We start from the raw sequence: 26,270 nt of genomic DNA on the forward strand, positions 1-26,270 counted from the left end.
AGCTGAGAGTCAGCACGTTGGCCACACAGCCAAAAACACCTGGATTCAAATCCTGCCTCCCCGGCTGTGTGATCCTGGGCAAATCACTTAATTTCAGCCTAGGTTGAGTTGCCCTTATCTGCAAAATGAGGCCAGTACCTAGAGTGCTTACTTCACTGCACTGGCGGTGTGAGGCCTCCGTGGAACAAAGAGGATTTTGTAGGCGTTCAGGGCACTCTGCAAGGCACACAGAAAGTCGGAGGGCAGCTTTCAGACCTTTGCTTTGGGACCCCTCTGCATGAATACCGTCTTAGAACATGTTTAGCATAAGGGATACCCATCCTCTGAAGTATCAGTGATAACTAAGGGTGGAATTTTCCTCCCTTTGGTGAGATCCTTTGTTCACTTCTTTTCTACCCATACTCAGTGCATGTGTGTTGAGGAATCAAAGACCAGGGTTTGCCTGCTGGCTTCCTTCCTGGCTGATTATTGCCTGGATCTGTTTTCTGCTGCTTCGCTCTGGCGTCTGGTTTAGAGTACATTTACCATAAATCATGTATGTGACTATACCCAGAGACACACATATACAAGTGTATGTGTGTATACACGTAAATACATATACAAATGCATGCATGCATGCATGGAGGCAGTTTTCTCCCACTTTGTGCTTAAAATCCTCTTGATCAATCTGTAGGAGTCCAGATAAACATGTTTTTCACTAGCCTGAATTCCCTACGTTCCCTGGCCCCAAATCCATCATGCTCCTATTTTGAGCCACGGACTAGAAATCCAGATTCAGTTTTCAAACTCCTTAAACAGTGGTCTTCTCCCACATCTGCCTTTTTCATCAGAAGTGCCCCCACTATGGTCCATGAACAGCACGGGTGAAAACCCACCTGCAGCCGTGCAAGCCTTCAGTTTGGTGCCCAGGACTTCATGATCTGTCAGTGTTAACCATCACTCAGTCAACATGTATGCATGAGTGCCTACTGTGTGCCAGGCCTTTGCTAATCCCTGGGGATACAACAGACAAAAAATAGGCCATGCCTCCTGAGGGGCTTCCTTTTGAGTGGGGAGATGGTGGTGCAAACATCTATGTACAAGCGTGTATGTACACACACACACACACACACACACACACTGTAAACATGAGGTAATCTTAACAGGGAGGGAGGTTTGAGGAGGGAAACCATCAGGAAAGACTTCGTGAAAGTGGGATTTTTAGCTGAGACTTAAGGGAAGCCAGTAGGTAGAGGTGAGGAGTGGGAGTATTCTAGGCATGGAGAACTGTAAAGGCAGAGAGTGTGGAGATGTGCAAAGAATAGTGAGGAGGCCTAGGTCAGTGGGTCATGGGGGGGCGAGGGGTTAGGGGTGGGAAATTAAGAAGGGCCAGATCATGGAGGGCTTTAGAGCCAAACAAAAATCTACATTTGATCCTGGAGAGCCAGAAGGAAGGCTATTGCAGTAGTCCAAGTGTGAAGGGATGGGGGTTTAGCAGCAATGTGCATGGAAAGATGATACATACAAGAGAAGCCATGAAGATAAAATGGATGGGCCTTGGCCACAGATGGATATGGGGGTGGGGGGTGGAAGGCAGAGTGAGGGTTTAAGGATGACACCAACACCTGGGTTGTGACCTGGCTGGCAGGACAGTGGTGCCCTTGGCAATAATAGGGAGGTTTGGAGAAGGGGAGAAGTAGGAGGAGTTCAGTTTTGGCCATGTTGAGCTTTCCAATATCTGTGGAGATGTACAGTAGGCAGCTGGAGACATTCTGGAGCTTAGGGCTGGATAAATGCGAGAATCATTTATACAGATCCATGGAAGCTGATGTCACCACCAAGTAAAACAGTATACAGGCAGAAGAGAAGAGTGCCAGATCTGAGCTCACGTTTAGTGAGCATGACTTGTGATCTGGCAGAGATTGAGAACCATCACAATGAGAGACCAGTGTCACAAAAAACCAGGAGAGAAGAGAATCAAGGAGAAAGAGGGAGGAGAGAGAGAATAAAAGTCAGTGAGGATGTAGAAGGAAAAGAGAGGAGATGGGGGACCAAAGCTAGGAGGGATGGTCAGAACAAGGGAAGGGTTTTCAAGGATGGCAGAGACATGGGCGTGTTTGTAGGCATCAGGAAAGCAGCCAGAAGAGAGGAAGAAGCTGATGATAGACTAGAAAGCAATCTGTTGAAGAAGATAGGACGGAATGGTAAATACTCAAGCAGGATGGGGAGTTGGTTTGCATTGGAGAAACAGAGCTGCCTCTTCATGGGGTGTGGGAGATGGGAGGAAATGGCATCTGTGTGATGTGCGGAGGAGGGAAGAGAGAGGGAGCGCTCAGGGAATGACCTTAGTTTTTTCAGTAAAGTAGGAAGCCAGGTTCTCAGGTGAGGGTGGGGAGAGGCATTTTCAGACGTTGAAAAAAGACCTAAGAAGAGATGGAAAATTTGCTGAGGGGAGGGGGAGAGTCAATCAATTAGGGAGGTGTGAATGGACTGCAGAGGTCCAGCTGAGATGATACAACATGAATTTGCAGTGGACCCAGTCGGCATGGTTTGGCATTTTTCACTTCTCCATTTAGAAATGTGAAAATAGAACTATTGAGAGTGACTTGTGGGAATAAGCTAAGGCATTAATAAGCTTATTAACAAGCTTGGCATTAAGGGGGCAAGGGACTCAGAAGAGGGTTGAGTTGAACTGTTGAACTGGCTCATCGAGAGGTCAAGATGGGGGAAGTAATGAGTGTAGCAGTACAGAGATCCAAAACAGTTTGAGGGACCCATGGGGAAAAGATGCCATCCACCTCCAGAGAAAGAACGGGTGGACTCTGCATGCACCCTGAAGCTTGCTGTCACCTTATTTTTCTTGGGGGCTTTTTGGGGTTTTCTTTCACAATGTGACTAATATTGCATGACCACAAAGTATAACCTTTATCAAACTGCTTGCTTTCTCAGTAATGGGGGAGGGGAAGGAAGGTGGGAGAGAATTTGGAACTCAAAATTGTAAAAACCAGTTTAAAATGGTTTTTTTACATGTAATTGGGGGAAAATATTGTTTTAAAAAATGTGTAGCAAGTACAGTGGAGAGATTGGAGGTCACAATGAAGACAGAAGTTAAGAGGATGGATAAGATCAAAGGAAAGATGATGAAATGATAAAGGACTGGTCAGATAAAGGAAGTTCTGAGTTTGTGAACATGGAAGTGGAATGCTTTGGGGTGATGGCAAGATTAGGGGCACGATTGTATCCGTGTATAGATGTGTTGGGGCAAAGAAGTAGGTCATGGGAAGAGCACATTGAGGAACTGGGCAGCTAGGGTACTAGAGGGAATGTTAATATGTTGAAGTCCCCTAGTATGATGACAGGAGTTAGGTAGGAGAGAAGGACTGAGCTAGGCTGAGGGAGGGAGGAAGGAAGGAAGACCATCCTGGAGGTCAGTACATAATAGCTACCAGAACCTTCACTGGGCAAGAAATACAGTCTCAAAGATTCTTGAGTGATGGTGGTAGGAAAGTCTGGAAGTGGCTGTGGGCAGCCCCGTGTTATGACTTCCTCCCCCATCAAGTGTGTGGAGGAGGGGTATGAGTAAAAGTGGAACTGGTACTGGAGAGGGTGGCCAGAGGTCACGTCATCAGGAGGGGGCTGAGCTTCTTCTTTATGGAGCAGGTCCCTTCTGGTGTTAATGCTGGTTCCTACGCGAATCATCACAAGTGGAGAGCAGTTGCGGGCCAGGTCTCAACAGGTCCTCCATCACATTCTAGACCTGCATTGTGGTGAGATAGCATCCCTCTCGTTTTTTCAGGGCCAAAATACCTGCTTCCACGCTGGTTTTACCAACTCCAACCATTCTTTTTCCCTTGATCATCCATTATTCATTGGAGCACATGAAAGGGGAGTCTACCTCTCCTCTGGAAAGTCTTTCTTTCACCTTACAACCATGTGACAAAGAGGTGAGGATTCCCCATTGACTCTGCATCCTTTAAGATAGTTTATTTTTGAAGCCTCTTTTCATTCTTTAAGGGAAGCCTTCGTTCTCCCTGTGATAGAAGGTAGAAGATTCCTCAACTTAAACGTTTCCTGCAGCCCTGTCCCTCTATACTTTGGGAGTGTTCACTTTTCCTATCTGATGCATACTCTTAATGTGGCTGGCATTGCACAATGCTTTTCTTAGGCCTTCTCATGAGGGCAGTCTGTTTAGGGCTAGTCTAAAAGCCTAGCGTGACAACAGCCTTTGAAGCCCTTTGTGGCCTGGGGCCCTGAGGGAGAGCCAGCAATGAGGTGGGGTCCTGGCACCTGCAGAGAACCAGATCCTGCCCACAACCCACTCGAGATCCTTTTCTTCATCTGTGTTAATGTGTTGCGTCATTAACCTGACTAGGGCCTTTCAAATCCCATCCAACAAGCAATCCTGAAGTACCTTCCGTGGTCCAGCACTAAAGACAAAGTCAGAAATGAGACGGATAGCACGTGCCTTCCCATTCGGAAGCGGTGAGCTTTGATGGTTATCTGACAGTGGCTGGCAGTCTGAGCGTGGCTCCTGGGGGCGTGAGAGCACATCTTCATCCTGAGCATTATTTCTGACAACTGTGAAAAACCTTGTTCTCTGCCTTTTCCAAACACGGCTGGCAGACCTGAGCTTGGCAGGTAGACTGAGGCTGGACTAAAAGCTCATGTGAGAAACAGTAATAATAAAGGGCCCCTTTCTCTAGCCATCTCCCACTTTCAAACTAGCTTCCTCCCAAGTACAAACAGGCTGAGAAGGGAGGCGACTTCTGGCTCCCAGTCAGCCTGTGGCTGTCGGGGGTGGAGCCAGGACGGGCACGGACTTTCCCTCCACGACAGGAGGATCTGAGGATCTCGGCACCTTGAGAAAAGAGCTTTGCCAGAGCTCCGAGCCATCCAGTTGGTACTCGGATTTGTATTTGATCTCCTGTCTAATGTATGACAGATGGTTGGGTGGGAAGTGGGAAGATTGGAGGGCAAGGCCTCAGCACGGCTGTAACGTAGGGAAGAGAATCCTAGGCCTACCTATACGGGGCTGTGGGCATCCCCACAATGAGACCGTGTGTCCTGTGCCACTCCCTCTTTCCCAAGGCTGGGTGAAGTTTGTTAGGACCACTGCCCTTCTGAATCAGCAGAGAGCAAGTTCAAAGGGGTTTTGGTCCGATGGTGCATTTAGCATGATCTTATTTTTTTCTAAGAAGGCACTGGGTATGGTAAAAAGAGCATGAGGCTTAGTGTCCTAAGCCCTGGATTCGAATCCTGGCTTTGCCATTAATTTGCTCTGTGGCCTAAGGCAAGTCACATCTCGGTTTCTCAGACAAGATGACCTCTGAGGCGTCTTCTGGTTCTGACATCTGTTATGTTCTGAGCCCTCCCACCTCGGTTTTATGTCCCAAAGAAAGAACTACGTGCAGTCTAATTCTCTGGACACCCTACCTCCAGCACCCCCCGCCCCCTCCAAGGGATGCCCGAGCAAGGAAAGGCCTCGGCCTCGAGTTCTTTTTCATTTTTGTTTATTTTTTTTTTAAAAAGCCCCTAAATTCTATGGCTTCCAGGAAGCATCAGAGCAATGTAAATGCCATTTCTGTACACTGTAAAGCAGTAACTAAACTCACAATGGACGCTCGCTTGCCTGCCGTGGAGCCACGCAGGTACGACCTTGACGCTGGGCCTCGGGTCTGGAACGGGGATATGTCTTCTAGCCTCAAGCTGCTGCTTTTCAGCCAAGCCAGACACATGGACCAAAAGAAGTGACACTTGACAGGCAGAGTCATGTACAGACTGGGCCAATGCTCCCCTGGACCCTTTCCTTTGGGGAGGAGGAGGTGAAAGGGCGCTTGGGTTTAGGTCGGTCTGCTGTGGCCACCAGTGACTGGTGCACCCCTCTCCCCTGCCACACGTACCCGTCCTCGGACCCTCTCCAGGGGTGCCGGGGTCTTAAGGCGTTTTGTCGTCCTTGGCGCGAGCTGGGGAGAAGGGGAAATGCCCAGTGCGCGTCACCGGCTCTTAGAGAGCAACCTTAGGGGATGGGGTGTTAAAGGAGCCGCTGTCCCCGGACGCTGGCAGGGGGTGGGATGGGCGTGGGGGGAGGAAGAGGAGTCAGGCTGACCGTGAATCTCTGGACAGCCTTCAGTGAGCAGGAAAATTGATAAGGGGGGATGGGAGAGGATCAGGGTTTGGGACACCACTGAGGGCAAGGGTGTTTGAAGCCCTATGCCTCGTCCCAGGGCCATCAAAGAGGGCCCAAGTACCCCTGGTAGACCTCTCTGGGCTGCTCGCCAGGCCGCGCCACCATTGCGGGGTACAGCCGGCTGAGCTCGCCTTTCCCCGAGGTGGGTGGGGTTGTATGAGGGGACTCGGCTGCTGCAGGCAGCCCTGTCCCTGGGTCCCCACCCTGCCCTTCCGGGGAGACCCAAATTCCCCAGGGCTTTGGTACAGCATTTTTGGCTCCGATTAGGGTGAGGTGGGGGGAGAAGAGAGAACACGTGGAATAGCTTGAACCACCCTGCATGTCGGGTGAGACCTTGGGGTGGCGTCTACTTTCCCAGCTGTGGGGACTAGTTTCCCCCTTCCCTTTGGTTTCAGCCCTCCCCAGCCCCCTCTGATTGGGTCTGGGGGCCATCTATCTCCACCTCCCTCATCTTTCTCCTAGCTTCTGCCCCCCCAGAACCACTGGATGATCAAAGTGCACAGGTAACAAGGCATAGCCCGGCCCCCAAAGAAGATACACCAGGGGAGGTGAGTGGGCGCCTCAACTCCCTCCTCCCCCCACCAGGACAGAATGGCCTTTCTGAAAGAGGAAGAGAAAAAGGCTGGATTTTGTAACACTAAGTGGTGAAGGTCAAACTGAGGACGATGAGGCGCGAGGGCCTCCCAGGCTTCACCTTAGACCTCAGCGTGCACGCGGAGACGGAGTCTGCAGGGGTCGATCCCTGATGCACGCGAGTCAAACCTCAAACTGAAGGGTGAAGGGATGGGGGTAGGGTGGGGGGAAGTGCTTTCTTGGTGGGCTTCGGTTCCTTGGTGTGTGGTTTTTAAATAGTTAGCGCTCTCAAGGTGGACTGGACGAGACACAGATGTAGGAATTTCTGCCAAAGTCTTGCTTGGAGTAGGTGACCCCTGGGCCCAGGGGGGCGGGGGCTGGGGCTACTGGTCCCCCTTCCTCCCCCTGGCTTCTCTGTTCCTGGCCTCTCTCCTGGCCGCCCCCTGCCCCGGCTGCAGGAGGCAGGGCCACAGGCAGGGGCCACCTGCCATCTCTGGGGCCAGAAAGGGTGGAGACGACAGAGCTCCGGTCGGTCCGCCTGGGCCCCAGAGGCTCACTTGTGCCGCTGTGTGGATTTCCTCTTCCTCCTCTTGAAGAAACAGCAGCACCTAGAGGGCAAAGCAGATGGGTGGAGGGCCGGTCATCGCCAGCGCCGCCAGAGGACACCGCCTCGCCATCCTGCCTGTCACCAGAGCCGGCCCTCCCATGCACAGGGCCACCGGAGAGGGGGCCGGAACATGCCTAGCTCCCCTCCTGCCCCTTCCAGATATTACCTCTGCGGGTGTCGCTCTACCTGGCCAAGGCCTGTCTCCCTCCTCTCTCCAGGCTCCTCTGCCTCACCTAGGGCATGCCCACAGGGGCAGCCACTACCCACAACTGTTCCTTCTGCCTCAGGTCAAAAACTGCAACCTCCCGTCTGAGCGCAGCTCCTACCCCTTCTGTCCCTCCATGCCCAGATCTCCAGGCCTCTTGCTCTGTCCCCGTGTCCCCTGACCAGGAGTTAACCAATTCAGCCCCACCCTGTCCTCTCCACTTGGGGTTCCATGACACCGGTCTCTTGGTCCCCCCCTCCCCCCCAGTGTGAGTGATGCATCATCCCCACGACGTGCCCCCGGTCCTGGACCCTCTTCCCTTTTTCTCTATACACACGCTCTCAACTGGTAGCCAGAACTGCTGGACTTGGAGTCAGAAAGACTTGAGTTCAAATTTGACCTCAGATGCTTCCTAGATGCGTGACCCTGGGCAAGCCACTGGATCTCTGTTTGCCTCAGTCACCCCATCTGCAAAATGGGGAACATAATGACTCCCACCCCCAGGGTTGTTGTGGGGCTCAAAGTGCTTGGCTCACAGTAGGCACAATAAATGACGGGTGCCCTCACCAGCTCCCGTGTCTCTGCAGATTTCTGCTAGCTCTATCTATCTCCAGCCCCAGTCCCTGTCCTGAACCTCTAATCCCATGTCCCCACCTCCTAGACAGCATTTCAAACTGGATGTCCCAGAGAGAGATGAATCTTCCCTTTCCACCCCGAACCCACTCACCTTCCCAGCATCCCTATTCCTGCAACCACCACGGACATTTTTGAGTATCCCAGGTCCGTGGCCTTGGTGTGCTCTTACTCTACCTCCTACGCATCCAGTGGGTAGCCAGCCCGCCCTCCCCCCACCCCTTCTCCCTTTCCGCTACCATCCTCTCTTTTGCTCACTACGCGCTCCGCCTTCTCCCAACACGTCCTCCACATACTGGCCAAAGTGTGACTGCAGCGCTGCTCCAACTCATCAACCTGCCGTGGCTCCCTACTGCTCACCCCTGGACCCCAGGCCAGCTCTCTACACATGTGCCAATGCTGCCCAGTGCAGGGCAGACAAGCCAGCCTCCTCTCCCTGCTGCCGCCTCAGGGAATCCTCTTATGCTGCCTCCCAGGTGCAGCTCAGCTGCGCTGCTGCCGCCCAGCCTCCTCAATTGCCTCGTTTGTACATTCTGATACAACATGTATTTATTCTCTTTCTACTTCCTAGATCTGTATGCCAACACTGCCACCATGCTGGGGGCCATGACTGCACCCCTGGACTCTTGCAGCAGCCTGCCAAACGGTCTCCCAGCTCTTCTGTTTATCGGCCCCTTGGCTGCCAGAGGGATCTTACTACAACCCAGGTCTGACCGTGTCCCTCTCCTCCTCATGACCTCCAGATCAATCAGAAAAGCCTCCCACACATCTCCCTTGTCCCGTGTGTGTCCCCCATTCTGTGTGACTCGGGGACACTGGCCTCCTCCACACATGGTCCCTGGCCGTCCCGCGTGCCTGGAATCCTCCATCTCCTCCCCTCCTCCCCTCAGTGCTGCTGCCTTCCCCTCTGACACAACCTTCCATTGATGCTGCGGGGAGATGCAGGCTCCCCCGCTAGACTGGAAGCTCCTGGGGGGCAGGCATTTTTTTGCCTTTCAGTGCCTGGCACACTCCCCCATAGCAGGTAAGATCCTTGAGGGTGGAGACTGTGTCCTAGCCCAGAGCAGGGGGCAATGAACACTTGCTGACAGAGGAAGAGTGGGGCCCGATCCGGGCAGCTTACTTTGTTTCATCGGCCACCTCCACTTCCGCAGGGGCCGTGATGGGGGCATTGGAGTGGCCGGCTGTCGGGTCATCAGTGTTTAGTTCACCATTGGTGGAGCTCATCACCTGGGGAAAGCAAAAGGGAAGGCGTGAGACCCGCAGAACAGCTCAGGGAGTGGAGCCTGGGGGAGGAAACCTGGGGGACTGGGGTCTGGGAGGGAGGGGGGTGCCTGTGGGCTCCCTCGGCACCCCCCATGTCTGTCCCCCTCATCCCTGGGAGATCACTGTCATGTCTATGAGAATTTGAGGGAGGTCATTTCATCATTATGGGATGCTCCTGATGTTACAAGTCCCTCTCTCAGTGCAGGTGCCACCCACCAAGGTGCTCAGTAGATGAACTCCAAGGTTTGAGCTGCCCGAGGCACAAAGAACTTCAATGACTTACACAAGGTCACAGAGCTAGTAAGCATGCGTCAGGACTTGAATTCAGGTTTCCCTGACTTCAAGCCCAGAGTTCCCTTTCCCATGCCAGGAAGGGAATCAAGATATGGAGTAAGGGGCTCGGAGCCACGTTCTCCATCATGCCAGCTCAGAGCCCCAGCATCGTCTGTGACCCTGCCCTCCCACAAGGAGCTGCTGATGCGGGCCCTTCTTTGTGCACAGCAGCTCCTCTCCCCTGCCAGAAGCCTGCAGCAGGTCATCATGGCCTCTCAGATGGCTCCCTGCCTCCCGCCTTCCTCCCCAGGCTAGCTTTCACAGAGCTGCCAAAATCACCTTCCTGGTTCACCTGGGTGTCCACTGCACTCTGCCACTGGGATAAAATGCCAAGTCCTAAGACTCCCCAGAGTCCGGCTCCAAACCACCTTTTCTGTTATTTCACAGCCTGGACATCGCCACCAAATGAGCGGTTCCCTGACTGTGCCCTATGTCTCCCACCGCTGTGTTATCTGTACAGGCACTAAGAGGTCTCCATCCCGTCATTTTCCTTCACCCCCCTTCCCTCAGACTCTGTAGTCTGCTTATCTGTGTTTATGTACAGACAGGCCTTGTTTCCATACCCCCATCACCTACTAGCACAAAGCCCTGCACAAGCCAGGTGCTTAAGGAATGAGCTTTTAACTGTCCTTCAAGAAGGGCTCTGAGAGCCTTCGTGAGGAGACACGTGTCGATCCCCCCAAGCACCCCCTTACCTGGTGTTTGGTGTGGGACTGAGCCTTGTCCCGGTTCACCGGCTGGACAGGGACATCACTGTGGATGGTGCCAATCGGGGTTGGCTGGAAGGCAGAACAAAGGAAGGTCAGGGGTTGTGGGCCCCACGTATGGGATCCAGCTCCCCACTGTGACAGGACAGGAGGGTGGGCAGTTCCCTCAAGGGGTCCCTTCAGCCCACAGTCAGAAGCTGAAGCAGTGCAGGCCTGGGGGGTGGGGTGGTGTCCTACCAGGGGTTTTCCAGCCCAGTCATATTCATAATCAAACACGAATCCATGGCGGTCAAATAGGTCCGTGAAGAGTTTCCGCAGATAGTCATAGTCGGGTTTCTCAAAGAAATCCAGCCGCCGCACATAGCGCAGGTAAGTGGCCATCTCCTCTGCACAGATAGGAGGGGAGGGGGATGCCATGTAAGGAGCCTGCCCTCTGTAAAGGTGCTTTCTACAAGTCGGCCGTATGGGGTGCAGAGGCCAGGGCTGTGTCTCTTTCATTAGACTCACTCTGATAGAGGCTGGCAGGACTTTCTACCTGCTCACATCAGGGCCTGGGAGCAGCACATGCTCAACACCTGAGGCTTCAACCATCCAAGGTGGCTCCCCTAGTCACAGGGGCAGACTGAAGGTGATGTCGGTCTCAGCCAGGAGGGTGGGAACCTCACTGGCCTTGTGGGTAGGGGACAGGAAGCAGACTTAAACCACGTATACTTCTGATGAAAGACTCTGGAGCAGCCAGTGGGGCAATTTGGCCCAGGACAGACACCGAGAGGCATCACTGCAGGGGCAGAGGCCGTCCGTGATCCCACATGGCTGAAGGGAGAAAGGTCCACTTACCTGGGAAGTTCTCGCAGAGGACCTCAACTGGCGTCGCTCTCTTGGTGTCCCCGATCTTCTGATACCGTTCTTTCAGGGTGTCTGCCTAGAGGAGAAAGCCACAGCTAGGCCCAAGCTCAGTGCCGCTGTCCACACTGAGCCCCATGCTGAGGCTGAGTCAGCAGAGCAAAAGCCAGGGGACTCTTCGATCCAAGGCTGCTTGGACTGAAGCGCCGTCGGTTTCCAGGCTGAGGAGGAGCTGCCACCACTGCTCCTTTCCGGGGCCAGGCAGCCTTCCCGGGGGGTGCCTGCTGCACTGTCAGACCCCTTGAGGTGGCCCACAATGGCAGCATCACGCATCAACGTGTCCCCGTGGCTACTGCTCTTGGCACCATCCCTAAACTGTCAATGAAGGGGGAGCCTGAGGCTGACCATCATCTGTCCCTGAATTCTCACGCTGAAAGGCTGCAGGAGACAGGCCTGCCACACGCCGGGCTTTGGGCTAAAGTAGGCGATCTGACTGTGGTCTTCTAGTGTGTAAAGGGCTGGGTGTGAGGCACCCCAGGCTCGCTCGTTTTGGTAATTTGCTCTCTCTGCTGGGGTCTATAAAGCACCATCCCAGCTCACCTCTGACCTTCAGGGGGCTTGTGTGGAAAAGGTGAGATGATAAAGTGGGTTCTGGAATGGGCCAAAATAGTCAGATGAGATACAGAATTCAAGCGTCTCCAAATGCCCTGAGCACACACAATAGAAACTATTTAATTCAAATGATGCAAAAATAAACCAGGGCATGCATGCTGCAGTTAGCTCCCCTTCAGACTAAAATGTAAAACACCACATTGGGCTCAAAGGGCCAGAGTTAGCGAGAGTGAGCAATCTGGTTGCGATCCTCAGCCCTGCAGCCACTGGGCACTATTTACCTTAAGACCTTGCCAGGGAAGGCTCCCACGGAGGAAGTACATGAACATGTGGCCTAGAGCTTCCAGGTCATCTCGCCGACTCTGCTCTGCAGAAGCAGCACACGGGAAGCATGTCACAATGCCTACCTACTGCGCGTCTGCGGGGACCCCGGGATCAGCACCCCCCTAATGCATTTGTCAGTGACGCTGCCTGCTCGCCTATGCTGGCGTCTGATCTAACTGAACTGTGAGCTCAGCGAGGGAAGCACCAGACCCGTCTAAACGTCCTACTGCCGCCGCCAGTGCCAGCATTGAGCAAGCCCTTCCCAGCGCAGGCACAGAATCTCTGCCGAAGGAAGGAAGCCCAGCTCCAAGAGGGAGACAGGCCTAGAGACACTCGGGGCTGCTGGACTTCCAAGGGAAGACCAAACCCTGGCCACACGTGGGCACCACAGGGAGCGATGGTCACTCTCTGCCAGGCTGGGTTACCCCTCCCCCCATATGAACACACGCACACTCTCCTAGGCCTTGCCTATGGGGGATGTGACCCTGGGGTGTCAGGCTCTCTGACAGGCCTGGTGGGGCTTTCTAGGAAACCAAGTCTAACAGCTCCCGTTCTTGCACCGAAACTCCTTTTCATTCCGTTCCCTTTGAACAGCACGCCTCTACTTCAGTGAAAGCCAAACCTTCCTGGACTGACCCCCCCTCATCTAAGCATGCTCCCCAGTACGGGCAGGCAGGCATCCTTCCTGGGGAAGCCCACACGCATGCGCACACGTGTTCACTTGCCCCTTCCCTCATCTGCAATGCTGGGCTCTCTACCGCTTCATGGGCTCTGTGTGAGGGGTCCCCAAGCCGCCAGCCAGAAGAACTGGGGCCAACCCTGCCCTCTGGGATGCTGCGCCTCGAAGCCCCCTCCCCGGACACCTTTCCCCAGGTGCGTGTTGATGCTCATGTAGCGCGCCGTGCCCGTCAGGCTCTTGTGCTCGCGGTAGGGGATGTGCTTTTTGGTCTCGGGGTCGATGTACTCCTTGGCCAGGCCGAAGTCGATGATGTGGATGGTGTGCTGGCGCTTGCTCCCCGGCCGGCCCACCAGGAAGTTCTCCGGCTTCACGTCGCGGTATATCAGGCTCTTGGTGTGGACGTATTCCATCCGTGTGATCTAGGGGGTGGGGAGTCCACGAAGATGCCACAGCCAGGCCCGTTCAGCGCCCGGCCCACCACCCCCTCAGTGTTCTCGGCTGTCCCCGCCTCTCTGCTCTCCCTGCTCGGCCCTGTGTCAGTCTCTGGGCCTGGAACTCAGGGTGAGCCTGCCTCTTGCCTACCTAAATGCTCCTCCTCCGACAGGAGAAGGTGACGAAGACGACAAACACTTGCTGGAACTGGAGAGGGGCTACCTGTGACCAGACTGACCCAGGGGGCCTCTCTGGACTGGAAAGGGAGCAGGAGAGGGGCCAAGGCTGGGCCCAGGATGGGGGTCTCATCTGTCCCTCAGAAGTAAACTCACGTAGGGGAGCTCTCTGACGGGTAGCTGAGGACAATAAAACTTGAGGGTGATGGCCAAGAAGACAACCCTGCCCTCCCTATAGAACTGTTAGAACCACAGCCCCCAACTAGGAGAGAGCTGGGATCTGAAGCGAGGACCAGGGGGTCCAGGAATCCCTGGGTTTGGGGCCTCAGATACATGTTGAGGGTCTTCACTTCCTCCGTCCTTTCTCCAGGCTGTCTGTTCTAACTGCACTCAGTGGCCCACCTTCTCTCCCTGTCACCTCCTGTGGGCCATCAGGCCCCTAGAGGCAGACACAGACTCCCGTCCATTCTGCCCTGCAGACACCTCTCTCCCCTTCTCTGCAGGCCCAGGCCACAGAATACCCCCCATCACCCTGGGACCTCACCAGCTGAATGGCAATCATCAGCACAGTTTTCAGAGTGAATGTCCTGTCGCACAAATCAAACAGGTCTTCCAGGCTGGGTCCCAGCAACTCCAGCACCATGGCGTTGTATTTCCCACACGGGCCAAAGTAATAAACCTGAGGAATCCCTTCTGCAGAACACAGGAGTGTAGGAAAAAGCAGCAAAGACATGTGCAGTGAGGCTGCTGGGGAGTGGAAAGAACCCCATCTCTAGGCTCTGTCAGCTATCTGGGTGACCTTGGGCAAGTCACTTCCCTCTAAAGCAAGGAGGTTGGCCTGGATGATCTTTCACAGTCCTTCCGCTCTCTATCCTATGCCCACCATGGACTCCAGTGGGGCAGCCTCCCTCCCAAGGCCGTATGTGAAGACTAGCTTGTCCGCCACAGCCTCTCCCGCCCACATCTTCTTGGCCCCAGTTTCTACCGATGGTGTGGATTCCATCCCCCTGGCCCTTCTGGCGCTATCTGATCATATTCATATTCCTCCTGAGAGATGGGCTTGGGTCTCCCATAAGTTATCAAACAGGGACCGGGGAGAAACAAGGGTGCATGTGTGCGTGCACATGTGCGTGTGACTTGCCCAAGGTCACACTGTGAGTCAGTGGTGGGACCAGGACTCAAGCCCAGGCCTCCTGCCTCTCAGTTCAGGGCTCTTTCCACTGTCTGCTGATGAGTGATGTCTCCTACTGCTGGAAGCTATTTGGGGCGAGCAGCTATCCGGCTCTGCGAGCTGCATTCTTCCATGGCAGCCTCCTCGGGTGTGCTGGGCTGGGCAGTGGCCAGGCCTCTTTCCCCACATTCCACCTCATAGAAGAAGCCCCCCTCCAACCCCCCCCATCCCCTAGAGCTCCCCTCTCCTCTGACCTCCCACGGCACTCAGCACTGCACCCAACTGATCTCACACTGCCCAGACTGCAACAGCTCTTATACCGTCTCTCTCGTTCCACTGAATGAATATGCTTTCCTACCCCTGTATCTGGCTTGTCAAAACGCCGGCAATCAGCCTGGGGAGGGGAGCCTTGGCTTCAGTCCCCCACGGCAGGCTAGGGGTAGGCGACAAGACAAGGGAAGCTAGCCTCGACTCACGGAAGGTCCGAGCTGGAAAGGATATTGGGGATCACAGAGTCTAACCCCTTCATTTAACAAAGGGGAAAACTGAGCCCCCAGAGAAGGGCAGCAGCTCACCCAAGGTCACAGAGCAGAGCTGGGCTTTGAACACAGGCATCTTGACTCTCAGACTAGAAGAATGTTTCTTCAACCCCAGCCCTTCCTCCCCTGGCCCAGGGCACATCTCCTTACCTGAACTGCCGAGCTGTTTGTAAAACCGGTACTCCAAATGCAGCTGTGGGGCTCTGGACTTTATAGGTTCCTTCAGAGGGCAGAGAGGGAGGGAAGGAGAGAGAGAACAACAGGCAGAGGCCACAGTTAATGACAGGAACGGGTCCGGGGGATGGGCTGAAAATCCCCTGCCCAGCTCAGAACGACAACCAGGCCGCCATCACCAGGAATCCGTCACTGGACTCTCAGGAAAATGAAGAGATGGAGAGAATCCGATGGAGGGGGAAAAAAAGAAAGCAGCTCTGGGGTGGCCTGGGCTCCGCTGGCATCTCCAGCGGGGCTGATGGGCCCATCTTGTTGCTGAGGTTCTGCCTGTCTGCTGCCTTGGACCGATGGTCCAAGATGTGCCAAGGAAATGGAGCAGAACCAACTGAGTTACATGAAGATGGAACCCATGGCCTTGGCCCCATCGGTGCAGGTCACTAAGCATAATGTAAACTAATTTCTCAGATCCATCTGAGATGTAAAATTGTCCCCACCTGCCACCATGGGCAAAAGTGAAAGAGTGCTGGGCTGGGAGACCAGAGATCTGAGTTCTAGTCCTGGCTCTGCCACTGAATTACAGTGTGACCTTGAATTACTGTGACCTCTTCGGACCTCAGTTTCCCCATCTGTAGAATAAGGGTGTTGAACTAGATGACCTCTAAGATCTTGGCTCTAAGATTCTATGATACCAGGGCAGCTGGGTGGCGCGGTGGATAGAGCACCGGCCCTGAAGTCAGGAGGACCTGAGTTCAAATTCGGCCTCAGACCAAACACTTGACACTTACTAGCTGTGTGACCCTGGGCAAGTCACTAACCCCAATTACCTTTAAAAAAAAAAAAGATTCTATGATTCTCTAGCCTACGGTGCTTTCCAATCTCAGATGTTCTGTGTTCTGGGGTCGCCTTTAGCTCTGACATTCCATGTTCTCTGGTCTCTTCCAAGTCTGATATTCTATAGTTCGCTGCCAAGAATCCCCAGGCAGTCATGGCTACAGATGCATGCTTCCTGCGTCAATCAGTGGGTTTCATTCTGTAAGCCCCAACACGAACCCAAACCCTGACCGTGTGTGGTATGGGTGACAAAAAGGCCTGGGTGAAGCAGTATAGCCTGTATCGATGGCTGGAGGTGTGTAGCTCAAAGTCCCCATGCTATGAAGAGTGTATATGAAACAAAGTGGGCCTGAGAAAAATGCTATTTATGTTTTGCCTTTTCCCAACTGCAAAATGAATGTGGCCAAGTCCTTCTGCACACCTCTAAAATCAGTCCCTTGTCCCACTTGGACCCCGACTTCAGGGAAGAGAAAAGACCTCCATTGGAGGAAGATAGTCTATTTCTCTCTCCCCTAGATTAAAACCAGGGGTCTAGTGGGGCAAAAGTCAGAGATGTGGGATGCTGGCAGAGTTCAGAATGCCAGCAAGGGCCCATTCCTAAAAGCTTGATCACAGGATTTAAAACTGGAAGAGCCCTTAGAGATCATCCAATCCAATTCCTTAAACCTCTTTCATATATAGATGAGGAAATTCCAGCCCGAGGTCAGAGTAAACAGCCGAGGCAGGATCTGAACTCAGGGCGTCCAAAGTTCTTGTTTTTTCCCGTCTCTCTGGCCTCACACCAAGGCCTGGCTGGTGCAGTGCAGGCCGAGGCTGAGTCCTTGGCATGGCAGGTTCTGCTAAGGGGGTGTGTGGAGCAGCTCCAGAAAGCCAGCTTGTAGGCTGCTCACTGGCCAGGCCCACAGTGGGCAGGCAGACCGGGTCTCCTGCCCGAGCAGCACTGGTCTGCTCTCCACTAAGCCGGGACCAATGATCGATTATTCCAGCTCAGGTACAATTCAGGAACGGCTTTGCCGAACTGGTTCAGCAGTTCTAGTCCCACCCATTCCCGAGGCCTTCCTTGACTGGCCGAGCACTTTCTTGATGTGCTCCGTCCTCATCTTGGTGCTGACAAACCTGCCCTGTCTGTTGGGTAATAGCTGAGCCGGACTGTTAGCCCCTTTCTGAGATTTCTTTTATTCCCTCTATCCCCCCATGGGGCTGGCTGAATTGAATGAAAACTAGGTAAGGTTGGGATTTAGCAAATTCATGTAGTCTCTGTAGTTCAAGGCCCGGGGAAGGGTTTGGGGCGGGAAGCCAGCAGGGCTGCACAAAAACAATTAAAGTTGCCAGGAGAAAAGTGTGGATTAGGGAAGCAAGGGAGAGCACTTACCAATTTGATAGCTACGTATTCATTTGTATATAGATTCTTTCCTGCAGAAACAAAGAAAGAAAGGGGCTGTAAACACATGGTTGGCAAGAACTGCTCAGCTTGAGACACTCGGGAACAATCTGGACTCGGTTTTAATCCACACGTTCAGTTGCAAATCAAAGCCATTTTCCAGGTGTGGCACAAACCACCAACCCCTCCTGCCACTGCCTTCTTAAGAAGAGACTGAAGAACAATGTTCACTTGCTCTCACTGGCCTCCAGAGTCAAGGCGACTCCTCTCCGCGGCCCCACCATTTATTTATAAAGTGCTTTCCTCACCGCAACCCTCTGAGGCGGTGGCCCCCTATTTTACAGGGAGCAAACTGACGCTCAGAAAGATTAGTGACACACCTCTGAAGTCCTGGAGCAGGGATCGGAACCTAAGTTGTCTGACCTCAGGTCTGGCCCCCTTTCAAGGCCCACTGCAAGCTGACACTGCTCCACCTTCCAAGCTGAGTTCCCTGTTGTCCTGTGTTTCTGTCCACACACCTCCTCTCCTCTTCTTTAGGCTGAGTTCTGTGCAAGCCCAACTCAAATGACTCCTTTCCCAAGATACCCAACTTGAGTGCATGGCCTTCTCCTGAGCCCTTTCCGCCTGGCTGAGGCTGACTTCACAAAGCGCTTTGTTTGCTCCAACCACATCAGAGCATCTGTTAGCTGTCTGTCGATCTGTACCTCATCCCTCTCCTAGCCTGTGACAGCCCATGAGGAAAGCCCATTGCATCAGCAATGCAAGGATCTAAGACAACTCCAAAAAACTCATGATGGAGAATGCTATCCACATCCAGAGAATGAATTTTGGAGTCTGAATGCAGATGGAAGAATACTATTTGCTTTTTTTCCTTCTGTTTTGTTTCTTCTTTCTCATGGTTCCCCCTATTGCTTCTAATTCTTCTTTACAATATGACTAATGTGAAAATGTTTAATAGGAATATATAAGTAGAGCCTATATCAGATTGCATGCCTTCTTGGGGAAGAGGGGAGAGGAGGGAAGGGGAGAAAAATTAAAACTCAAAAGCTGATGGAAGTGAATATTGAAAACTAAAAGTAAATAAAATTTATAAAAATTTTACTCCCTCCTCATTGTACAAAGGATAAAACAAGCTCAGAGGGTGTATAGGGCTTGTCCCATTTAATAAGCCACAGAGCTAGAATCTGAGCCCCAATGTTCTGACTTCAAACTGTGTTCTCTCCCTGTGCCATGCCAGGCTTTGACTGTAGTTCAAGGGACAAGACAGAGCAGGAGGAGCCCAAGCTGAGAGGGCCTTCCTCCTCACTGCTGCTGGAGCCCTTCTAGTGTGAAACACAATCACCCATCTTGGAACACCTTTGGTCCTGGAACTTCCCCCCACCTTCCTGGGAACATTTTCTAGGGTTCTACTTCTTACCCTCAACCCAAGGCATCCCCCATGGAGACAGCTCCTGGAACAGGACTGGGAGGATGTCAGAGGCCAAACCTTCCACCTAAGCACTAAGAGACTGACAAGAAACCTCCCTTCTCAAGCCTCAGTTCTTTTTTTCTAATCCATGAAATGGGAATAATATCACCTACTTTAAAGTTTTTGTAGGAAAGTGCTTTGTAAATGGTGAAGTGAGAGAAAAATGAGAACTTGTTCCTATGATTATCAATTATCCTTCTCTACCCCAAATGCCAGCAAGCAAGCCCCTTCTCCAGCTCAGCATACGCCCGACTAGGTAGCTCATCTGGGGATGGTTAGGGAGTGGAAACACCCCAGGGAGAAGAAACTACAGAACTGGTCCAAACGGAATCTTTCCCCAATTGGAGCTGCCTTCCTCCCCTCCAAAAGACATCTCTTTGGTATTTAAAAATTTAATATTTTACTTTTCCCCAGTTACATGTAAAAACAATTTTTTAAACATTCATTTTTAAAACTTTGAGTTCCAAATTCTCTCCCTCCCTTCCTCCCCACTCCCCTTCCCTGAGAAGGCAAGCAATTTGATATAGGTTATACATGTGCAGTCATGCAAAACACATCTATAATGCTTGTGTTGTGAAAGAAAACAGACCAAAAAAAAAGCATGTTTTAATCCGTATTCAGACAACCTCAGTTCTTTCTCTGGGGACGGATATTTTTCATCATAAGTCCTTCAGAGTTGTCTTGGATTGTTATATTGCTGAGAATAGCTAAGTCATTTACAGCTGATCGATCATCTTATAATATTGCTGTTACTTCGCACAAAGTACACGTCACTTTGCATCAGCCCATGCAAGTCTAAAAGTATAATTCTTGGAAAGGAAAAGTCTACCTGCACTCAAAACTACCCTCCCCTTCACACAGCTTCTCCTCTGACAAGCCTGGCCTGCCTTCATCCCACACCAGTCCACTGCTCATGCTCCATCCTCTCCTCACCCTCCCCACTCCTATCTGCTGAAATTCTTCCTTCCTTTGGAAGGCCCAGCCCAGATGCCACCTTCTCCATGAAGCTTCCGCTGTATCCCCAACTGAACAAGGTCACATTCTATCCTGTAATCCATCCTTACGTCCATAGCCTCGGCAAGACATTATGTAGCTTTTCATCTTTACTTTACACCAAGTACAGGACTTTCAGTCCAGTGAATAAATTTTTGTTGAATTGATTAAGGAGGGCTACACTGAATATTAACACCAATTACAAGGGTTGGTCCAAAGCAAGAATTGGAGGAAAAGTGGGGCTTATATTCATGTTGTATTTATGCTGATGAGAGCTGGATAGTGGGATCCAAGAGCCTGCCCAGGAGTGGGCCAGATAGAGGTTCAAGGTGAAGAAAGAGCATTAATGGGCCAGAGACACCAGCACTGACAGAAGGCAAAGAAGGGCTGGGAGACTCTGTGTGTGTGTGTGTGTGTGTGTGTGTGTGTGTGTGTGTGTGTGTGTGTGTGTGTGTGTGCTCGCGCACGCACGCTTGAGAGGGATAAGGCGCTGCGCAGGAGGAAGAGAGAGGAAACAGACAGCTCCTGACAACGATGAACAAAATAAAAACAAAGCTCCCCACCAAAGAACCACCAGCCCCCAAAGAAGGCTTACTCAAATAATAATAGGCTTGATCAGGGCAAAGTGAATGGATATAAATTTATAAATTTAGACCAAGGCACAGAACTTATCAGTTAGAATATGTAAAATGAAAACTATGATACGTGCACTACCAAGCTGCCTGAGCTACTGAGAAAAGCGCACTGCTCACGCTCAAAGCTACAGAAATGAGGCAAGTATTTTGGGTACCACATTTTAAGAAGGATGGGGCCAACCTGGAGGGCCACCAGGATGGTGATGGGCTGGCAGGGACTGGGGATGTAGAGCCTGAAGAACTAAACATTTTTTTGGGGGGGAGAGGGAAGGAAGGAGGGGCAGGTGATCAGGTCAATTCAACAAACATTTCTACTGTGTCTGCTGTGGTTCAGGCACTGCCTAGGCACAAGGGATCCAGATAAGAGGGCCCTCAAGGGCTTCCGTACCACCGACAAGCTACAACCTACACACAATTAAGTGTAATCCAAGGATGTTCCTGTATCTGAAGGCCTGTCACATTCGAGTGCAATTAACCTGGACCTACAGGACAGAATCTGGAACAATGTAGAGACTTTTAGTCTGATGTAAGGAAACACTTCCTAAAAACACTGAGGTCCCCAACTTTGGAAGTCCTCCACTGGAGGCTAGAGACTTGCTAGGGACCCGTGCCTATTTAGGGAGAGGCTGTATTTTATGTTGTCTGAGGGTCTGACCCGTGCTTCAGTGAACACTGCTGGCCAGAGGGAGATTCTCTGGTGTAAGGGAGTAATAAAAGCCTCCGTCCCTGGACCTCAGGGGAAGGGCTGAGGCGGCAGCAGGCAGGTAGCCTGACCAGTAAGCTGAGCTCAAAGAGGTGCCTAGTTTTAAGAGGCTTCACAATGAGGAAGTCTCTCCCCACCCTCTCCCCAATTCACCCCCTGCCCATGTCACTCTAAGAAGGTAAACTAGACACACATACACAAGTCCAAGGACTGCTCCTCTTGTTGGGGAGGATAACTACCAAGGTCAAAACCTTTTCTCAAAACCAACGGTCTAGGCCATGGGAGCAGCAACAGGCATCAGCTTTTGTAACGGACTCCAATCTGTGCTATCTGCCTTTAAAGTAAGTTGTAGCAAGCACTGCATCCAAGTAGGGAAATGAGGCGCAGAGTGTGGACAAAAGCTCTTGACCAACTTGGGCCTATGTCCCTAAAACAGCAGCAGTGTGGGATACTTTAGAGCAGGGCTTCTTAAAACTTTTTCCACTCATGAACCCTTAGCACTTCTTTTTTTCTTTTTTTGGTGAGGCAGTCGGGGTCAAGTGACTTGCGCAGGGTCACACAGCTAGTAGTGTCAAGTGTCTGAGGCCGCATTTGAACTCAGACCCTTCTGACTCCAAGGCCGGAGCTCTATCCACTGCATCACCTAGCTGCCCCACACTCAGCACTTCTTACACTGTGGGTTTGCAACCCCACATGTGGTCTCGACCCACAGTTTAAGAAGCACTGGTCTAGAGAGCACTCTGGACTGGGAGGTAAGAGATGGTCTTAGGTCAGCTACCAACTGGCTGAGCAAATGACTTCCCCTTTCTGAGCTTTATCTTCTCCATCTGTAAAATGGAGAACCATTTTTTTCCTTCTTTCTACAACTTGCCTTACTTCCCTTTCTAGGGTCATTACATGGACTCCTTGAAAAGCAGAAAGTATGGCAGCATACTCATTTGTTTACTCACTCATCCATCACATAACATGTCTCAGAACTAATGTAAGTTTGATTGGGGAATGGGGCAAAGAGGGGGGGTGTGTGTGGCAGAGCTAGACAATACATGCTCCTGGCCCTTACAGTACAAAGGAATTCTAGGCCTCAAGTCTATTTTTCACCAACTCCACCTTGCAAAGATTTCTGTCCTGGATTGTGCCCCTCCCTCCCAAGGTGGGCTCAGCCCCAAAGCAAGTAGACTCTCTGCTCCCAACCAGTAGGTCCTGTGTACTGGAGGTAGGGGGGTGCTGCAGTGCAGGGGAGATCACTGAAGGCAGGGGCAGGCCAAAGCACTTCCTACACTTTCCCATTTCTGCACCCTCGCTTAGGCTGTTTTGGTCTCTCTGCCTGGAATGCCCTATGCTGGCCTAGTGAGTTCCTCAAGGCCCTGCTCAAAGAGTATTTCCTCCTTAAAGCAGGCCTTCTTTGACTGCCTCTCACCCTCACCTGCAGCCCACTGCAGCACTTTGTACCCCTTCCTACATTTGCCCAATCTAAAACTGTAATCTATTTAGCCCTACACTGAGGCATCCATGCCTTCTCTCCCACTAGATTATTAAATTCTTGACGGCAGGGACCGTGTGCCATGCTTGCATCTCCGTGTCCCACCACGAATCACTGAATAAGTATTTGCTGGCCTGAGCACACAGAGATAGGTAGAGAAGGGTGAGAGGGGTACTGTTAAGGAATAAATGAGATCTGGGGGCTGGAACCAGGCTAAAAGGTCAAGATCCAGAGATCTGCCAATGGTTTGGATCAAGTGGGTACTTTATAAACACAAGTGAGGCAGGTTGTGAAACTAAGTGGTTAAGACAAATTCAGAGTGAGGCCAAGAACCCAGAACATGGAATAGGAAGAAAGCTAAGTTAAGGCACTAGAACTGCAGATACTTCTGAGAAATTGGGGGCAGTAAGTATGCTTTGGTAATTTCTTTCTAACTTCCTGCCTGGGAAAAAACCAGTCTCTACAGCAGAATGTGTTAGAAACAACACTAGCATTGGCATAAGGAGACTTGGGTGCGAGCTCTGGTTATGGCCCTGACTCCACGTGACTTTGACCAAATCATTTCCCCTCTTGGGTCTCAGTTTCCTCCTCTACCAAATGAGTTGGCTGAACACTAGGGTGACCTTTAGAGACTCCTTTGCAGCTCTATATCCTCTGACTCTGTTAGCCAGGTGCAAGCAGGAATCTCGGCACAGCGATGGTTTATGCCTTTAGCCAAAGGGCTGAGGGCTCTAGTGGACAGAGCTACGGGCCTGGACAAGAACACTTATCTCACACTATCTATCTATGTATATATATGTACATATGTATACATATGTACATCGTCATGGGCAAGTCAAAATCTCTCAAAACTTTCTTCATCTGTAAAAGAAGACTACTATTTCACTACTTATCCCACAAAGCTGTTGCGAACAAAATGATTTACAAGTTTCAGAATGTCATATCAACATGAACTATTCTTATCCTAGGATTATATATTGGGATTTTACCCTTTGGACACTGCTTATCTGGTCATTTTCCAAAGTTTGCTGCTGAGGAGTGTGATAAAAACATATGGCTTTTAACTAAATAACTTCCACATTACTTGGAATCAAGGCGAATGTCTGCCTCTCTGCCCATCTTCCCTTAATGGTTCTTGGTAGCAGCTGACTGTCCCTGTGGTATGCAAACATTTTTGTGAACACAGTCAAAAAGGTTTACTCAGAAATATGGCCTATCCATGAATCTTGCAGGAACTGCAGGATCCAAAAGACAAGATTCTATGGATAAGGCTAGAGGTTTGGATTTCAAATAGGGAGAAAAGAGTGTACATGGGTGGGTCCAGGCTCCAGAAAGTTTGAAAAAAGAAAAAAACTCAAGCAGACCATCTGATGAGCCTTTCAAGAGTGGAGGCAATGTCACTGACTAAAATAATGGTCATGAAATTAATAAAATGAATCTGCAAGCTGTAGCATGTATTACAATTGCTCTAAGCCCCAGAGAAAATTGAGGAAATCCCTCCTCTCATTTGAGAAGTGGGAGTCTATGGGTGTGGAATGTTGCATATACCATTAAAATACAGTTCATGGGTCTGTTAGTTTTGCTTGGGTGGAGGGTATATCCAAAAATGATGTTTTAAAAATTGGTACTAATAAGACAAAACCGCAGAGAATAGGTGATAAGATGGAACCCCTAGTTTTCCCTGAACTGGGGCTTTGCATCATTAAGTCTATCACATTCTCTAAGCTCAAGCTCCCTGGTGAAAGATGGCAAAGCATTTCTTAGAAAACTGTCCAGGAACCAGCAAAGCAAAGCAAAGCTTCAAGTTTGGGGAGTGAACTCTTGACCTCAGCCTCTTTTACCCTCACCCACTGTCTGGCCTCAGAAGGCCCTCCTCTCCTTCTGGAATATGATACAGATGTACGGTGTCCTAAGGGAAAGGATATGGGCAGAAAGCCCATGGGGCTGCCCCCGCCTTTGTTCCTGAGGTCCTCTGCTCAGAGGGCAGTAAAGATCATGCCATCTGGCTGTGGGGGTGGTGCTGAGTTTTCTAGGATATGAGGCCAGAAACTCTGCAGGACCAGCTGCCCTGGGGCTCCCAGGACAGCAAGATAATCAGTGTTATAACTGCTACTTTAATTTAAGCCTTTGTCTGTCCTTCTCCACCCTGTCTTTGTGGAAGTGGCAACAGGCTTAGGAGAAAGTCCCTTGGAGTTCAGGGTGAATTAGCCTCTCAGGAGGCCCACTGGTGCAGGAAAGCAGACTTAAGGCTGGTGGCGTTCTGGAAAAGAGCAGAAATACACAGGCTTAACATGAGTCCACCTGATACACCTTCCAGAAGGAAATAGTCAAAAAGAAGGCCAGGTGTCTGGATAGGCATTCGAGCCAAGTACTACCAGGGAAGGAGAGGGAGAGAATAAATAAGTTATTTTTATAAAGAACAGAATTTCAGATTTGTAAGAGAATTTATATCTGAGCAGAAATCTGCTCTATAACATTCTAGAAAGAGGTCTAGAACACAACCTCTGCCTGAAGCCTTCCTGATGGGAAACTGATTTTCAAGGCCACCAAATCACAGACAGAAGGAATGTTAAGGGCCATCCAACCCCCTCATTCAACAGGAGTAAGAAAGTATATCCCAAGAAGGGGAGAGGACCTGAAACAGTCACACAGGTGGTATCACAAGTAGAATTTGAGCCCAGGATCTGTGGTTCTCTGCTGCAAGACAGCTTTTCCCTTTTGGGCACGCTGTCGGCTGCCTACTCTAAGTTGCTGCACAGGTTCAGGATTTGAAGACAGTAACCCCATTCTAAAGCTTCTCTTCAGGTGAAGCATTCCCTGTTCCTGGGAATGATCTTCTGACGACAGTCTGCCTGTCCTGAAATATTCCAGTTTCTCGATTTCACTCCTAAAATATGGCACCCAGAGCCAATTAAACATGAGACCATCATGAGGGTGTGAGCAAGGCCGACAACTTCCTTCATTCTAGATACACAGAACCCCGCAACTGGAGCCTGAAGACCTAGATCCAAAGCCTGACTCTGCCTCACTGAGACAAACAGCAGCCTTTCTGGCCGCCACATCACACTGTGAATAAGTCTCACATCCCACAGAGCCGGTGGGAGAGTTCATAGAGTAACAGGAAGGCAATGAGGTGGTGGGTCCCCGTGCCCCCAGAAGACAAGCTGATGGGAGTGGGTGAGAGGTAATGTGGGGGAGATGGCTTCCCGTGGCCATCAGCCAAAACAGGCTCCCACTTGTGGAACTGACCTGACAACAGGTGGTGCTGATTGCCCACTCATGTGGTGCGGCTTCTGGTTGGGGCTGGTCCTGAGGGAAGCAAGAGAGTGCTTCCCTTTC

The 26,270-nt window shown here is 51.4% G+C and overlaps 1 protein-coding gene across 5 annotated transcripts in view; it reads right to left on the reverse strand.

Annotated features, from left to right (window-relative positions):
- Positions 1-6,763: 6,763 nt before the first annotated feature.
- Positions 6,764-26,270, reverse strand: part of CSNK1G2 (casein kinase 1 gamma 2) — a 102,578-nt gene continuing 83,071 nt past the window's right edge. For all 5 annotated transcript variants that reach the window (XM_021008879.2, XM_078154119.1, XM_078154115.1 and 2 more), the window contains exons 3-12: positions 17,644-17,684; positions 15,417-15,486; positions 14,101-14,249; positions 13,133-13,367; positions 12,227-12,312; positions 11,328-11,412; positions 10,728-10,876; positions 10,479-10,562; positions 9,308-9,414; positions 6,764-7,347 (exon numbers count right to left, since the gene is read on the reverse strand). In XM_021008879.2, coding sequence (XP_020864538.1) covers positions 7,293-7,347; positions 9,308-9,414; positions 10,479-10,562; positions 10,728-10,876; positions 11,328-11,412; positions 12,227-12,312; positions 13,133-13,367; positions 14,101-14,249; positions 15,417-15,486; positions 17,644-17,684 — 1,061 coding nt within the window. In that variant the 3' untranslated portion in view covers positions 6,764-7,292. The remainder of the gene's footprint in view (positions 7,348-9,307; positions 9,415-10,478; positions 10,563-10,727; positions 10,877-11,327; positions 11,413-12,226; positions 12,313-13,132; positions 13,368-14,100; positions 14,250-15,416; positions 15,487-17,643; positions 17,685-26,270) is intronic.

The sequence above is a fragment of the Phascolarctos cinereus genome, unplaced genomic scaffold (genome assembly GCF_003287225.1).
Source record: "Phascolarctos cinereus isolate Bilbo 61053 unplaced genomic scaffold, phaCin_HiC Scaffold_4;HRSCAF=312, whole genome shotgun sequence".
Classification (NCBI taxonomy): domain Eukaryota; kingdom Metazoa; phylum Chordata; class Mammalia; order Diprotodontia; family Phascolarctidae; genus Phascolarctos; species Phascolarctos cinereus.